Raw genomic sequence first — 17,346 nt, forward strand, 5'->3', positions numbered from 1 at the left:
GAATGTGCACAGAAGTAGCACTGGTGCCCAGAGAGGGCCAGGTCAGCGGTCACACTGCCAGTCTAAAGGGCAACCAGGGAGTGGGAGGACAGACGGCTACATGAAAGGCAGACCCGCTGGCCACAGTGGGAAACAGAGAAGCTTTCACAGGAACTCAGATAACTGCTCAAGGGTTACTACATGAAGGTGGAAAAGACAGGTGTCAAGTGCAGCTCCACTATGGGACACCGCTCAGGCACAGGCAGGACCTGCATGCCATCCTCCACATCAGAGAGCACTGGAGGCATGTGAATAACTGCCAGAGACCATCTCCCCTCAGGGCTATCAGGACAGTCTCCTCATCTCCCAGATTCTGATGAGGTGTAGGCTTTCTGAGCTTCTCAGCTACAGCCTAGGACTGGCTCCTAGCAGCAGGGCCCAGAGCTCAGCTAGTGCTGCAGCCATGGCCCCTCTGTCCCAAGGTCCTCCTCCCTGGATGTGGGACAAGGACCATGAGGAGCTGGCACCTCGGCATAATCTTCCTTTCACTGCTGTGGATATGAGGAACTGTCTGTATCTGAAAGTGGCGCATTGTGTCATTAGCTGGTTGAATCAGACTGCCCTTGCCTTGGGCCTTGTCTTCTAGATGTGCTTGAAGGAGGGGATGGGTGAAGGGGAAGAAGGGAAGAAAGAGGGATTGTTATCTTCAGGAAACTCCAACTTGTGTAATAAGCACAAGCTCAAATATAAACTCCTTAGTTCAATGGTAATAACTACATGAGCATAAAAAGCAACACACGAGAAGAATTAAAGAAAAAAGATGACTGTATTAGGAAATGGGACTGAGGAAGGATAAAAGTTAAATCCCTCATCACAGAAAGGTAGCAGCTAATCCCTGAAGACAATTAATGACAAGAGGACTTGAAACACACAGTCAGAAACACAGTACTAAGCACCACACACACGAAAAGCAACAGCTTCCATAAAGGACATCAGCAGCAGAGGGAGTGAATTTAATAAAAGTTTTTAGGAATCAACTAAGTTATTTAAAGTTACAAAAAAAGTTTTGCCATTTTATCATTAGCAAAATAGCAAAATTAACATACAAGAACACCCAGTGCAGGCAGGACCATGGTGGAACAGCCCTGGTCTGAGGTCACCCCTGGGCACAGGGGCTCTGCCGGCCACTATCTTGTGGTATTTTTGCCCTGTGTGGCACATGGCTGCTCCCTATATTCCAGGTGCCAGTTGAACATTGCCACCTCCCTGAGGCCTGCCCTGACCACCCTTTTTCTTGCTCCCTTTTCATGTCTGACACTCACTGACACAACTGGCTCTCCTGCATACTGCTCCCTGTTCTCCATTTCCCACCACACCTGGTGCCCACTGACCACACTGCCTGACACGCTGCTGCTGCTAACACCACCACAACTCTTGAACTAAAGCACCTGTCCAATGAATGACTGCTTTCCAGTTGTACCACACCAAACAGGAAAGCATGCCATGATTAAAAACTAAAACATGAAAACTGAAGATACATGGGAAAACAGATTGCACCTATGAAAATATAGGCAAAGATGGACAAAACTAAGAAAAATTTTAGAAATCAAAATTACTTCTAAAAACGTTTATGCAGAAAGTAAGCAAACTATTAACAGTTGGTGAAAATAGATAAAAGGTATCTGGGCATTCAATGCATTATTTTTGCCATTTTTCTCCAAGTTTGAATTTTTTTCAAGAAAAAAATTAAAATAGTTGTATTAGAACAATGGGATTCTGGTTGTCTTGTTGTCTTTCATGCTTCTGTTCTATGGTGTTGATAATTAACATCATTTTAAAATAAGGAGTGGAAATGACAGCCTGGGATAGACAGAAGACAAAGTTTGCAGGCCTTAGGACTGATGGAGTATGCCCTGGGATAAGTGGGGCTGAGGGGGCGGGACCCTTGCTCCAGGGAGCCAGAGTGCCTGGACAGGTCCTCCTCAGTCCTGTGGAGGCCCCACCTCTGTGGCCCTAAGCTAGGAAACCACAAGGCAGCTGTTTCAAACTTCCTGAAGGCCAGGGAGAGAAGGAAGAAAGGGGGAGGGCAGGAAGAAGTGCTGAGTTCTGGGCATACTCCGGGTCTTAGACACACCACCACGTGAAGTCCTGCCCTGGGAGCTGGGATACAGATGAGCAAGCAGAGGCAGAGACTCAGTCCAGTGCACCTTTGCCCACCACGTCTCGGGAAGGAAGGGACACCATGTAAGTTGACAAGTGGCTGCCCCTCAGTGGGGCCTCACCTGGCCGCGTCTTCTTCCAGCAGGAGCTTCACAAACTGCCGGGGCACGTGTAGGGAAAGCACACTCTCCGCCATCTGCTCCAGGATCCGAAGATGGTTGCCATCGGTGGTAGGGAACCGATACATGCGGCAGATGGCGCCCCCGAACACTGAGGTAGAAGGTCGGGGAGGTAGAGGTGGTGGATGAGACCTGCCTCCTGGGTCCTTCCACCCAGGCCCTCAGCGATGCTGATGCTCCCAAGTCCTCTCCTGTTCTTCCAAGGGAGTCACCAAGCCACTGAGCCTCAACGTTCCTCCCCTGTGACAAGCAACCTTTTTGTCCCAGAAAAGGTAACTAACTTTAAAGTGCAAGGGGCTAGAGGTGGGGAATGGCAGTCACTAAACCAATGTGAAACAAGAAAGGGTGAAAGGAGGAAGAGACCCTTCCTCTAGGTATTTCAAACTCTGTGCACTGCTGAAATAATGGCACATTGACGAGCAACAGGCAGGTGACAATCAGGGCCCAAGTAGACAAGAGCACCAACCAAGGAAGCTGTTTACCTGACTTCAGTAAAGTGTCTTTCCGCAGTGAGGCATATTTGGATCGGATTCCCAGGGCCTCAGTCAAGCTCTCATCAACAGGCAGAACCATCTAAAAACAGGACCAGGAAAGCCTGAGACCCGGCCTACTCCAGTGCGCTCAGCAGAAAGGGGGCCTCCCGCGCCACAGAGGAGCTCTGGAGTGGGGCTGCCTAGGCCAAGGTCGCTCCCCTCCCCAGGCACCCGGAAAACTCCACGCACACCCTATTTTCCTCAGAGATGTGTCTCCTCACTCACTTCACCTTGGGTTTCAGTGGTGTGGTGTGCAAAACAAAAGGGAAGGACAGACGATGCCAAGACACATTCTGAGTAAGATGAGACACCTTCAGACCTTACAACCAGGACTACGCAGTGTTGGAACTCTTAGAGCTCTCGTTTGAGGGCTCAGGGCTTCTGAGTGAGGGATGGGCAGGAGGGTGCTTGCTGGAGAGGAGTGGGTCCTGAGGAGATGGGGTGTACGAGGTGACTACGGGGTCTGCGTGTGTCTGGGGAGAGTTATTACCAAAATCTAAGGGATGACCTGGTCTCAACAGCCTCTCCACTCACACTCTCAGGCCGAGTCCTCGCTCTCTCCTCCTCCTTAGAGCCATGCCTGGAGGATTTGAGTGTCCTGCGGGGCAGCTGCAAGGAGCAGGCACAGAGCCCCAGACCCAACACCAACTGACTGGCCTTCCCAGTCCTTCTGAGGGAGAGGAGGAGGTGGCCTACTCACCCTGCCATTGACAGTGTCTACAGACCGGGTCACAGGGGGCTGCTGATCTGACTTCTCCTCCATCTGCCAGCCGATCACGGTGATGTTGCCCACACGATCACTCTCTGCAGACCTGCAATACGCAGCGTGCTCTGGTGAGGGTTGTCACAGTGTGTCTTTTCTGCTTAAAAGCAAAGTTCAGCCATCCTGAACTTTTCAGGGGTCCTGGGAGTGGCAAGACCCAGCCAGCTGGTTAGTCAGTCACCTGTCACTGCTATGTGCCCGCCCTGGGAGAGGCACACAAGGAAACCAGGGGGCACAAGAGAGGGCTGCATCTGATGGGACAGTGTGGATGCGCCTGGTGAAGTAGGAGGGGGCCTCCCTGACGAGAAGCCACCACTGGCCCTAGGGGTCACTGCTCAGGGGTGATAGGGTGCATCTCAGATTCAGGGATAAAGAGTATCTTTTTCTGGCAATGGACCACTTTCTGCTCCTTCCCACCTCACCCTCAAGGCTTCAAGAGCACTAGGCGTAGGCTGAGACTCTAGGCAAACTGAGACCACACAGGACTGACTGAAGCCCCTGCATCCTGAAGTGATGTAGCCCATGCCACCCCAGCCCTGGTTGTCTTCACCTGCAAGGTCCCTCAGGGTGGATGATGGCTGTGCCCATCTGAATCATCCATCAGTACCCCAGGGACACCTTCGAGCCCCAAGTATTTCATTCATGATGTCTGAGTCAGTCTGGTTCTAAATTTTTATCATATCTAATGACCATTTCCTTTGTGACTTTCTCTCACTGCTCTCATGCCCAGAGAAGCCCTTGAGCTCCTTTTCCAAAGGAAGATGTCCACTTCTCACAAGTAACTCTAATCCAACTAGATTTAGTTCTGGCACTTGATCTACCTACATATTTTCCCTCAACAGCAATTTCCCTCACATGAGCTCTAATTTTAACCAATATTCTTCCTTTTCCTGCATTGCGTTCTCCCTACACACCCAGGACTGCTGCGGGGCTCTCATCCTGTGGGCAGATTGGACAGCCAATGCTCCCAACACTGTCATTACTTATGGTAGCTTCCAAATGTCTCAAAATTGCAGAGACTTTGTTGAATTTTCTTTGCTATTTTAGATTATTCCCCTAGGCAATATATGTCCAATTTTTACATGATTTTGAATAAAGAACAACATGCCAGGGTTTTGGTGGGAACTGCCCCTAAAATCACTTGGAGAAGGACTGACATCTTGACACCTTTCATCTTCCTGTCTAGGGATGCAGTGGGGGTTTCCCTTTCATTCATTCACTCATTCAACAAACACTTCCTGAGCACAGCCCTGTTCTAGGTGGTTAGAATAGCAATGAACAAAGCAGAAAAAAATCCTCCCTGTATAGGAGATTACTGGGAAAGGGAAGATGACAGCTACATTTAGTATTATCAGGTCTGTGCCCTCTAGATCTGATACAGCTGTGCTCATATGTCCGACAGACAGCACACATTTCCATCCTGACCGGCTCTCTGATGGGCAGGGTGGTTCATCTTGCCTCGCCTCAGCAGAAAATACCACTGGCTCAGACCTGCCTCTGGGGAAGCCAGGGTGTCCTCTCAGAAAAGGAAGTAGGGCCTTTCCCCACCTGTCCCTGGACCCAGAGCTTTTCAAAGGAATAAGAGCAAATACCAACCTTAGTGTTAAGTGTAACCTGTGATGCCTGTCCTGGAGCAGATCTTTGACAACGAATGTTCCAGAGCCCAGTAAATACATCTGAGGAGGCGGGGGTAGAGAGAGAGAAGCATAAGTGCACTCATCTGCCTCTGGTCCAGTTGCCACACCCAGGGGAGTGGTGCTGCTTCCCACAGCCATCTCACACTCATCTTAGAAGCCCACAAGGAATGCTCAGAAAGCAATTCCCAAAGACAAATGTGTTAGACATGAGTTGCTTTGTGAGCCAGTAGTGAAATCAATCCTGTGCTCACCACTCACTCAAATGATTACATAACTGTAAAAACGGGGAGAAAATTCCACAAACCATGGCATGTTACTTAACTGTTCCCTGAGATCTATCTTTGACATCATATACAGATAATTTGATTTGTGTCATCTGATTGATAAGAGAGTCTTGAAAGAAGGCAATGCTGCTCAGAAATATAGGATTATTGGTTCCCTAGAAGAAAAAAGAAAATAATCAGAGTTGGATTTTTAAAAAATAATTGTTTTTGAAGTAATCTAACATTTTCAGAATGAGAAACTAACATTTTACTGACTCGGAGTACCTAATGTAATGGCAGCATGAGACCAAAAATCTGCTATCCCAAAGAGGAAAATGCAGTCTGCTGAAGACTGTTAAGATCCAGACCACAACAAACAGGCCTGCGGTGCAAGTTGCTGCTGTGGGCTCGTTTCTAAGGTTCCCACTCAGGAGGAGGAATTTTGTAAAGTGAAACCGTGTTCCACATGCACACCTATTCTCAGTGTCACGGTTTCAGATGTGCTGCACATTTGGACTTACCACTTTGGGCTATTTCTTTAAGATGTACAAACAGGGAGGAAGAAATGACTTATTATTTCTAGACTCCTCTGCTTGGAATAATTAAAGCTTGACTTTTAAAAGCTATCTCCTTTTAAAAAATATTTATTTTTAGTTGTTGACAGACCTTTATTTTATTTATTCATATGTAGTGCTGAGAATCGAACCCAGTACCTCACACATGCCAGGCAAGTGTACTATTGCTGAGCCCCAGCCCAACCCCACAGCTATTTTTCTTTTAGGCCCAGCTGCTAGTTTCTAGATCATAGGTGGCTATTTCCTGGCAATGTAGCCCTGCCCCTCAAGGCTCTACATTATCCTCTTTCTCAGGCAGTGTGAAACACCATAGCTAAACTGTATTGTTTCCTGTTTGCACCTGCTGTGATGCTGTGATGTCTGGGCCTCTGGCTGGGTTCTCTCTGCAGCTCCAGCTCCAGTCTCTCGATGTCTGCTGGACAGACCCTCCTGGGGAATCTCCCTCTATCGCCCATGGTAAAGCTATCTCTGACTCTTTCCAAGCAGGCTAAACACCTGTGGGCCTGCTTTGGTGCCTCCTTCTCCATCACTGTCAACCACCCAGCAGCCATGAACTTCTACAAGTTCCACCTCCTCAGCCTCTCTCACATTCATCCTTCCTTCCACTTCCTCCCTCTGCCAAAGTCAGGTCCTGCATAACTCCCCCAAACACCTGTCCAAATCAGGACACCTGGTCATGTGACTTCCCTGCAGCCTGCAGTGGCTGGCTGTGTGCCACATCACCAACTCTCTGGCCATCCAGTCCTTCTGTCCTTGCCCTCCATGCCTGAGCCCACACTAAGAGGATAGCTATTCCCAAACCCACATGATGCTTGTTATCACACTGCCTTTGCAGAGCTACCACTGAACAAGCTCTTCCACATGAGGACCAGCCACGTGGGCATCACCTGGGCGTCTGTGAGGAACAGAGTCCTGGGCTCCACCCTGGACCTGCTGGGGCAGAATTTCATCCAGCCCCTCTAAGGAAGCTGCTCTGACCCTCAGAGCTGGATAGGTCCCTGTGTCCTGGCTTGCCTCACCGTGCTACTCTACACTGCCCCACGGTGCTGTATTTGGAGATGGACCTGTTCCTTTCTGCCTCTCCCCTCACAGGCTGGGAACACCCGAGGACAGGGACTCTGCCCCTGTGTTATTACCTCTCACTGAGCTTGATGTGTGGGCAGTGCTAAAAACCACAACAGTTGACCTAACATTGGAAACAAGTTTCTAAGAGACTAAAAGAATACTCTAGCTTCCAAAATGTAAAACTGTTTTATGTAAAATTATGTACTATTATGTCTTTATGTGAAAATGTAAAAATAATGTAAATGCAGTTTAATTTAGTTGGTTATTCTTCACATTCCAAATTAAACCCTATGGAATTTCACACTGCAACTTATGTGATGCATCAATTATCTTAAGGGATTTTGTAAAATTTTTTCAGTAAATGCATAAATTAATTTAAAGTAGAGTTAACATATATAGTAGAGCGCTTGCCTGGCACACGTGAGGCACTAGGTTTGAATCTCAGCACCATATAAAAAAGAAAGAAAGAAAGGTATTGTGTCCATTTACAACAAAAAAGTACTTTTAAAAAATTCAAAAGGATGTAAAAATAGGCCAGGAGTAGAGGTGCAGGCCTATAATCCCAGCTCACGAGGCTGAGGTAGGAGGATCACAAGTTCAAGGCCTGCCTTAGCAAATTAGCAAGCAAGACCTGTCTCTACTACTAGGATGCAGCCTGGTAGTAGAGCACTTGCCTAGCATGTGAAAGGACCAGGTTTAATCCCCACTACTGTGAAAAACAAAAAATAAAAATAAAACCCAACAAAACTAAGGATATGTGCCAGTAAGAGGACTGATTAATAGACAGAAATCTTCCAAATTTTGATTAACAACCACAATTTTTTTCCTGTAATCCCAACTACTAGGGAGGCTGAGGCAGTAGGACTGAAAGCCAAAAGCCAACCTGGGGAACTTTGTGAGATCCTATCTCAAAATAAAATAAAAAAGGTCAGGGATGAGGCTCAGTGGTACAGTGCTTGCTTAGCATGTATGAGGCCTGAGGTTCAATCCCCAATACCATCACCTCCTTCCCCAAAAAAGAGCACAATTCCAAATTAAACCCTATGGAATTTAAAAGTAGCAGCCAGCTGGAAATGACAAGGAAGAATTAGGCCTCTTAAGAGGCAATGAACCTTAGAAGATCACTGCTCCAAATACCCATCAATAGTTAATCAATAACTGTCAAGGACATAGCAAATGAGTGGAATAAAAAATATCAAGGTACTGAAAACTCTGTAAAACCAACAACTCACATAAACACAACTGTAGCTAAGATGCTCAGAAAGGAGCAGTGTCCGGTGAGGCTGTGAATACCATGGCAGCAAATCCCAGGCCCCCAGAGCACCCACCTCAATGATCTCTGTCTGTGCGTGCTTCGTCCAGAACGCCTGAGGAGGGGTGGTGACGCTCACTGCTACAAAACTATTTGGTTTTCGATCTAGCGATGGCGTATGCAACTCACTGCAAGCTACAGAATCAAGACGGGAAAAAAACAAATTCTTCAAAACCAGGCGCTGGTTAGCTGTATGCTCCAAGCCCAAAGAAAGCAGACGATGACACTCAGAAGGATAAGATGATCACACTGTCACAGGAAAGTGATTTTACAAATTTCAGTCTTTCCCCCTTCCTTTGCCCTTCTCCCGCCCTGCAGAGGACAACAAGCCCACAGCTGCAGAGACAGGTGGTGTTAAAGATGGCTTCCTACGTCCACACAAAGGAAAACAGAGCTAGCTCTCTCTCTTGGGGTCCTCCATATGCCCCCAACAGCTGGCCCTCAATAGTGAACTGAATTCCAACTGAATGACCAAGAAGACACAAGTCTGAAATCTACAACAGGGCTCCACGTGCCTGCATCCTGTGACAGTGTGGCTAACTCTAAGCCCAGCACCCCCTGCATCTTGGTGTGAGCATCAATGTATACTGGGAATAAAATTAAAATTCTATGGCAAAATAAAAAAACTTTATTTTTAAAATCTCATTGTTCATCTATTCTCCTAATAAGACACATTATGTGCAAAATACTCAGTGTAACTTCTCAGAACTAAAGATATCTTGCAGAACCATTTTGGTTGATAAATATGATGTGCTACGTACTCTGAAGTACACATCTGATAATACACTCTGAATAGTACACATCTCAGATAATTTTATCACAGAAGTGATCCACAGGAAAAACTTACATCTCACTGAATCTAACATGCTCTCTGACATTAAATGCACTATGAAAGGGGAAAAACAAAACCCACTGTCATTAAACTATGCTATGCCATTGAGAGGAAGTTATTTCCTTAAATTAAAGAGATGTTAAAATGTGAAAAAGGTATATCTTGGATTTGAGAAAATACACAACAAATCAATGTTCAACAGCAGTAAAAATAATTAGCTTTTTTGGTGGGATTCATTTAGAAAAACATAAATGTTCAGCTGCTCCCTTTAAAATTATGAATAGAGAAAAGTAAAATTAACTCAGTTTTTCAAAATGAAAACATTCTGGAGATGGGTGGTGGTGGCAGGCATATAATTTAATGTCATTGAACTGTACACTTTAAAATGTTTAAAATGGTAACATTTATACTATGTGTATTCTGTCACAAAGAAAAAATAGAAAGTCTACCTTCAACTCTAATTTTAAAAAAATCCCCATGTCCACAACAGGAGGGACAAATGCAGAGGTAATGCAGAAGGAGGAGGCGGCTTGGGATGAAGACAGCAATACAGACAAAAGAAGCAATAATTAGAAAGAAAGAAAATGATGAAAAGAAAAGTCAGGAAAATACAAAGCAATGGAAGGAGGAGAGGCAAACTTGATGGAGGGGTTGGGGTGGGAGACGCCTTGCTGTGTTTGAGGCAGTTTGGCTGAGAAGGTTTGTTCAAGAGGCCACTTGGAGGAAATTACTGGCTATCATTGTCCTTTGAAAGGATCATACAGCCCACACTGCTCTTTAGGGTTCGAATTACACTCTGCCTGCCATTAGCACGGCCACACCAGCTCTTCTGCTGGCACATGCGTGTGTGTGCTCTATTTCACACAGCCACTCTTCACTGAGCTACGCCCAGCTTGCCCAGGGCCCTTCTAGTGCTTGGCTTTCCAGTCCTTTCTACACCTGTGAGCTCAATACCTCGGCACTGTTTATACTGCAAGTCTGTGTTCACAATATCTTCTTTCAGCTTTTATGGTCTGAAAAGGTCTCTATTTATACCCAAATCCTTAAGATTATTTTCTCTATGCAGTGACTTTCTCTAAAACCTTTAAACATTGTGTCTCTGAGTTTCTATTTTTTCTGTTATGAAGTCAGCAGTCAGCCCAATTATTGCTACTCTGTGCTTTTGTACGTGTTTGTGTTCTAGCAACTTCACTGATTTTCCCATTGACTTTGACTTCTGACAGTTTAACTATGATGTATCTAGGGATATTTTATTTTTACTAGTTCTGTGACTTGCTGAATTTTATTAGCTGGGAAAAAATGGTCACCTATTAATACACTTTTTTTTATTTGGTAGTTTTATTTTTCCCCACGATTTTAATTGGTGCATTATAGTTGTACATATGGATGGAATTTGTTGTCACATACTTTATATGCATACAAATATATAATATAATTTGTCCAATACATACACTTCTGACCCTTCTCTGTTTCTTCTTGAACACAAAATAAACAGATACTCTCACTTTTTTTATACTCTTTTGTTTTTATTGTTGTTGTTTCCATTATTTTCTGTCTCTGGCTTCTTTTGGAAGTTCTCTTCTTGACTTATAATCTAAGACGATCAACTTTCTCTTCAATTGTATCAATTCTGCTTCTCAGACCCACCCACAGGTTGTTAAACTTGCTGATCTGAATATTCACTTGGTTCTTTTATGGTTTTTCATTCTCTGATGAGGTGTTAATAATGTCTTTATTCTCTTTATTCCCCTTTAACTTAATGTTATGAACTGAATGCCTGTATCCTCTCAAAATTCACATATTAAAATCCTAACCCCAAGGTGCTGGTGTCAGGAGGAGGAGCCTTTGGGAGGCCATTAGGCCGCAACAACAGAGTCCTCGTGAGTTGGAATTAGTGCCTTTAAAGAGGAGACATGCTCTCCTTGCTCTGTTCTTTGCTACATGAGGATATAACAAAATGGTCGGTAGACAGTGGACCTGCTAGCTCCACAATCTTTGAATCCCCAGTCTCCAGAACTATGAGAAATAAATTTCTTTTGCTAAAGCCATTCAGTCTCTGCTCTTGTTCCAGCAGCCCAACCTCACTAAAACAGCCAGCAACTTTCACATCCCAAATCTTTGTGGGTCTATTTCTATTGTTTGTTATTTCTGTTTTTGTTTTTCAAAATTCATGAACTTATGCTGAATATAACTTTTTAAAAATTGTTTATAGGAATGACTTGAGGCCCAAGATGATGCTTTCTTCAGAAAAGACCTGTGATTGCCTCTACCAGGTTCTAAGAAGCACTGACATTCTTAACTTTGGGGAACTGAGTGGACCTGTAGCAAGCGCCTGCTTCTGGTTCCCTTTAATCTAGAAGTATAGTTTTTTCTATTCTAAACCAAAGTGAAAGGAATTTCACCAAGTATCTTTCCCCTTATGGGCCTTAGAAAAATAATCCCCATCACTTTGGTACTGAAGTATCTGAAGCCCTGCTCAGCTTTCTCTTGGGAGTCACTGAGAGCCCTCAAAAGAGTAAGAGAGGGCTGAGGATATATCTCAGTTGGTAGAGTGCTTGCCTCCCATGCACAAGGCCTTGCGTTCAATTCCCAGCACCACACACACACACACACACACAAAAAAAAAAAAAAAAAAAAAACAACAACAATACTGTGTCTCCACCTTCAGCTCCATTACAGAGTTATCAGTTTCCTGGAAACATAAATAAGATACTTCTTAGATTTTTGCTCCTTTTTTCTAGATTTTTCTCTTTTTTTTCAAGTTGTCCTTAATGGTAGGATTTGGTTTTTCATTGTCCTTTAGAAGCATGTTAAGTTTTTTTCTTTATCCTTGGAATTTACAAGTTTCAAAAGGAGACACCTAGCAGTTGGTGAACATTCTGGGTCTTACATCCATCCTTCTAGGAAAAGATTCTTCTGTTACTTCTGGCCTGCTGTTCCTCTTTCTGTCTCTTTTTCTTCTTCTGGGTCTCCTAAGCATTTAAATAATAAAATGCCAGATATTGTCACATCTCTTCACTCAAAATTTGCCTGATCCTTGATATTTATTCTTTGAGCTGTGAGATTGTTCCTTTGTTTGCTTTTATGTGTTTGTACTCATTTTCAGTAGTGTACTTTCGATTTTTTTTAAAAAAGATATTTTGTGTAAGATCTACTTCACACACTATAAAATCCACCACCCTCAAGTATACGATTCAGTGGCTGGTAGGGTACTACAGAGTTCTGAAACCATTACCATTATCTAGTTCCTTAACATTATCATCACTTCAAAAGAAAAACAAAACTGCCCATATGGGCTGGGGTTGTGGCTGAGAGGTAGAGCGCTTGCCTAGCATGCATGAGGCCCTGGGTTCGATCCTCAGCACCACATAAAACATACATATATATATATATATATATATATATATATATATATAGTCTACCTATAGCTAAAAAATAAATACTAAAAATAGCTATGGCCATAAACAATCATTTGCCATCCATCCCTCTTCCCCAGCCCTCCAGAAACCACTAATCTCTTCTGTATAGATCTGTCTATTCTGGACACTTTATATAAATGGGATCACACAGAATGTGGCCTTTTGTCTCTGGCTTCTTTGATCTGGCACAGTTTCAATGCTTACTCCTTCTACAGCCAGTATCAATACTCCACTCCTTTTTAGTGATGAATCATGGTCTACTGAATGAGCATACTGCATACCATTTGTCCATTCATCAATTAAGATATTTTGGTTACTTACACATTTTAGTTATTACAAAATAATGCTATAAACATTTGTGTACATGTCTTCATGTGGATGTATCTCTTCATCTCTCATGTTCGAAGGACATTTTTGCTGGATATAGAATTCTTAGATGACTGGCTTTTGCTTTCAGGAATGGGAATATGTCATCCTACTTCCTTCTGAACACCAGAGTTTGTGATAAGAAATATGTTTACTCTTGCTGAAGATCCCTTGTACATAGTAAGTCACCTCTCTTGCTGCTTTTTAAATTCATTGGCTTTGGATGGTTTAATTATAATGTCTCCAGGTGTGAATCTCTTTGAGCTTATCCAACTTGGAGTTTACTGGGCTTCCTATATGTTTTCCATCAAATGTGGGAAGTTTCTGGCCATGATTTCTTCAAGTATTTTTTCTCTCCCCTCCCCTCTGTCTTTTCCTGGAACTCCATTGAAACCTATGTTGGTACACTTACTTGGTGTTGTCCCACACGGCTCTGACACTCTCTTTATTTTTCTTCTTTTTGCTTTCTGTTCCTCAGACTGAAAAATGCCAATTGACCTGTCTTCTACGTTTGCAGTTTCTTTCTCTGTCTGTGGTTGAGCCTTGTTTAATGGATTTTTAATTTCAATTATTATATTTTTGAACTGCAGAAATTCCATTTGGTTCTTTTTACAAATTTCTCTTTGGTTCTTTTCTGTCTTTGCACTGATATTCTCTATTTGGTGAGATACTGTTCTCATGTTTTTAATTAGTTCTTTAGACAGGATTTCCTTCCATTTTTTGAACATATTTAAAATAGCTGATTTAAAACTTTCGTCTGATAGCTCAAATACCTGTGTTTCCTATAGTCAGTTCTTACTGACTATAGGTTTGTTTTGTTCTATTAATTTCCCTGTATATGAACCATACTTTCTTGACCTTTTTGCATATCTCAATTCTTTGTTGAAAAATAGATTTAAAAAATCTAGTGTGGCAACTCTGGACATCAGGTCCCTTTCCCTGCCCTCCCCTCCTCAGGGTTTGTTGCTGCTTTTCTGTTGCTACTGATGTTCACCACCTCTGTCACACACTCAGGGACTTGCCTCACCTAATTCTCTTCCACATGTGGCCACTGTAGCAACTACTATTAAGCTTAGTGGTCAGATAAAACTGGATAGAGATCTCCTTAAATACCAGAAACCACAAACCTCTGATGTGTGGGGCTTTTGCTAGAAGTTTCTGTGTGCAGACTGGGTTACATCTTCGGGGTTCAGGAAGGCAGTTTGTAACTGTCTTCACTTCCTGCTTGTGCGGAGCCTCAAGGTCATTGTGAGGAGATAGCTCAGCCTCCTCAGGTCTTTCCTGAGCATGTGCACAGCCCTGCATGTGTGCCAGCTGCCACGAACATGCCAGAGCTTTTCAAAGCTCCTTATGGACATACCATTCCCCAGCTTTTCTTTTAAAGGCTTCTCCCACCCCCAGCTTTTTGTTTGCCTCAACTGTTAGTACAGCCTCGGGCAGCTGCAATGCTTTAAAAAAAAAATTACCATTGATTTCCCTACCCACCCTTGTGGTGCTGGGAATCGAACCAGGGCCACATGCTAAATAGACACTGAGATATTCTTCAACTCTAGCCACTGATCGTTTCTCACATGCTCTCAGGGGGAGAAAAAAAAGTTGCTCCCACTAGGGGAATTCTGAGTCCAGATAAAGCCAAGTCTCATAAGTGGGGTTTTTTAGGAGACTACCAGACAGGTCAAATGACAACTCTCTGCAAATAGAACTTTGTAGGATCTCCAACCTCATTCTGTTCCCTACAGTGATTTCTAGGCTACTGGTTTTCACCATGATTTCAGGTGGCCAAAGGATGGGTAGACTGCTGATGGGCTGTGGCTGCTTTCAGAACATAACCTTTCCACAAGTGACATTCTCTCCTAGCCTGATCCCCCCACCCATCCTATCTAAATCTCACCCCGTGCTTAACTACTAGCTCAACTTCCATAGCCTCCTGGAGCTTCCTCTGAGCAGCCCACAGTCCATCTCCTGCTGATCACCACCCATGTCACTCACTCATTTGGATTCACCTCTGATGTGCATGCCTTGTCTCTCTAGCCAGATCATCTGTAATCCCAGCCGAATAAATGTTAAATGCTGAGGCAAACTGGTAAGACACGTTGCAAGTGCATATCATTTGGCTTAGCAATTCCACATTCAAGAGTTTGCCCTATGAAAATAATCAGCAAAATGTACAAAAAAAATCTAAGTATGTTAACTATGGTGGTTATGTAGAATGACAAATTAAAAAGCCTAAATGTTTAATAATAGAAACTGGTTATAATAAGGAACACAGCTGAAATAATGAAGCAAACATTCACCTATTCAATGAAAGGATGCCAGTGATAGTTTTCTACACCACAAGGGCATGTCAAGAATACGGGTGCCATTTCTAAAAACAATTCCATCACCTCTGCCACCAGCTGCACTCATAAATTCCCAAATAGAACTTTGTGAGGGTAGAAAATACACATATATTTGAAAAGAGTTTTAAAAGAAAATGCCAACTGATTATCTCTCTCCAGTAGGGTTTCCTTTTCCTCTGAACACTTTCTGTATGGTTTTACAGAAGTGAGCAATTCTTAAAATCTTAAAATTTATTGACTTTTTTCTTTAGAAATCAAAGTATTTGCCCACATAAGCATGCCACTCCTGTCCACTGTTTTAAAAATTGTGGTGAAATCCACTGACGATAAAATTCACCCTCCCTTGCTTAAGCTCTTTCCTCCTCTGAATCTAATTAACATGACTACATTACTGCTCTTGAGCTGCCACATTCAGAAATGTCCCAATTTCTATTACAGAGGATGAGGAGCTTTAATTCAATTATACAATGTTGATCCTTTCTCTCAATCGTTTCAGCTCAATTTTGTGTTAAACTCACATTCTACAAGATTAAAGTTAAGCATATGCCATTTATCATGAGCCACTTCTCTCCAGTGTAGACCCCATTTCCTGGACACCACGTCATTTTTTCCTCAACTTATTCCCTCTCTCTTTTGGGTGGAGCACATGCTCTATAACTTCTAGAAAAAGGAAGTGGGGGAAGTCAATTCATCTGTGACTCTGCAGAGCTGAAACAAGTTTTTTCTGCCCTCACATTCCACTCACAGTCTGCTTGGACAGAAAATTCTAGGTTGAAGATATAATTAAAGGTGTTACTGCCTGTCTGTCTTCAAGTTTCCAATGTGACTCAGGAGTTCCATGTTAGTTTTATTCCTAACTATAAATACAGTTTTCTCCTCCAGAAGTTTTTTGGATCTTCATTTAATTCCTGTGTTCTGAAATTTCACCATGATGCATGTCTTTTTCAATCATTGTTCTGGGTTTTGTTAGGCATTTTAACCTAGAAACACATTCTTCAGTTCTCAGAATTCTTATATTATTTCTTGGTAATTTCCTCCCTTGCATTCTTTTCTATTTTCTCTTTTAAATGTTAGACTTCCTGCATTTGCTCTCTAATTTCCTATTTTCATCTTCTCTCCCATCTCCTATTTTGCTTTTAAAATTTTGTTTTCTGGGAGAATTCTTTGTACATCTACAATTTCTAAACTTTATCTGTCATATTTAAAATGTTAAGGACTGATCTTGTTCATCATTTGCTATTCTTTTTTATCATATCCTCTTGGTGGATACAATACCTTCTCTTAAGAATATAAATTGTAATTTCTTTCATGTTTTCTTCTACTTCTGAACCATCTCTGTTTCTTCCAAGTTCTATTTTTTCTTTCATTTGTAGGCCTCCCACACAGGTCTTTCATTTTGTTTTAAATAAATTTTGAGCTACAATTTTTAAGTTAAAAGTACCCATTTTAAGTATACAGTTCATTAAGTTTTGGGAAGCATCCATGTCCATACAATTACACCACTATTAAGATACAGAACACTTCTGTCACCCCAAAAAGGGGTTCCTTCTCTTTTTCCAGTCAGTCCTAACCCCAGTCCCAACAACCACTGACCTGCTTCCTCTCACTACAGCTCAACCTTCCTTGAGGTTCTTGCAGATGGGACCACACCACATGCAGCTTCTGTGTACTGCTTCCAGCTTTTGCTGTGCACAATGCTTTCAAGATTCGCCCAGATGCTTATACGTATCAGTCATGCAATCCTTTTCCTTCCTGGATGAGATTCCTCCCATAACTAACTATTTCACCAGAGTTGAGTTTCCTGCTGATGGACATCTGAAGTGTCTCCAGTGTAGGCTATTATGAACTGAATCACAGTGAACACTCAAGCACACATCTTTGCGTGGACAAATGTCTACATTTTTAAGAATGGGGCACTGAAGGC

The 17,346-nt window shown here is 43.1% G+C and overlaps 1 protein-coding gene across 13 annotated transcripts in view; it reads right to left on the minus strand.

Annotated features, from left to right (window-relative positions):
• The window catches only part of Inpp4a (inositol polyphosphate-4-phosphatase type I A), a 130,754-nt gene that overhangs the window by 44,158 nt on the left and 69,250 nt on the right, over positions 1-17,346 (minus strand). For all 13 annotated transcript variants that reach the window (XM_026379286.2, XM_026379283.2, XM_026379295.2 and 10 more), the window contains exons 5-10: positions 8,483-8,601; positions 5,574-5,690; positions 5,211-5,290; positions 3,552-3,663; positions 2,801-2,891; positions 2,262-2,409 (exon numbers count right to left, since the gene is read on the minus strand). In XM_026379286.2, coding sequence (XP_026235071.2) covers positions 2,262-2,409; positions 2,801-2,891; positions 3,552-3,663; positions 5,211-5,290; positions 5,574-5,690; positions 8,483-8,601 — 667 coding nt within the window. The remainder of the gene's footprint in view (positions 1-2,261; positions 2,410-2,800; positions 2,892-3,551; positions 3,664-5,210; positions 5,291-5,573; positions 5,691-8,482; positions 8,602-17,346) is intronic.

The sequence above is a fragment of the Urocitellus parryii genome, chromosome 12, assembly GCF_045843805.1.
Source record: "Urocitellus parryii isolate mUroPar1 chromosome 12, mUroPar1.hap1, whole genome shotgun sequence".
NCBI classification, from domain to species: Eukaryota; Metazoa; Chordata; class Mammalia; order Rodentia; family Sciuridae; genus Urocitellus; species Urocitellus parryii.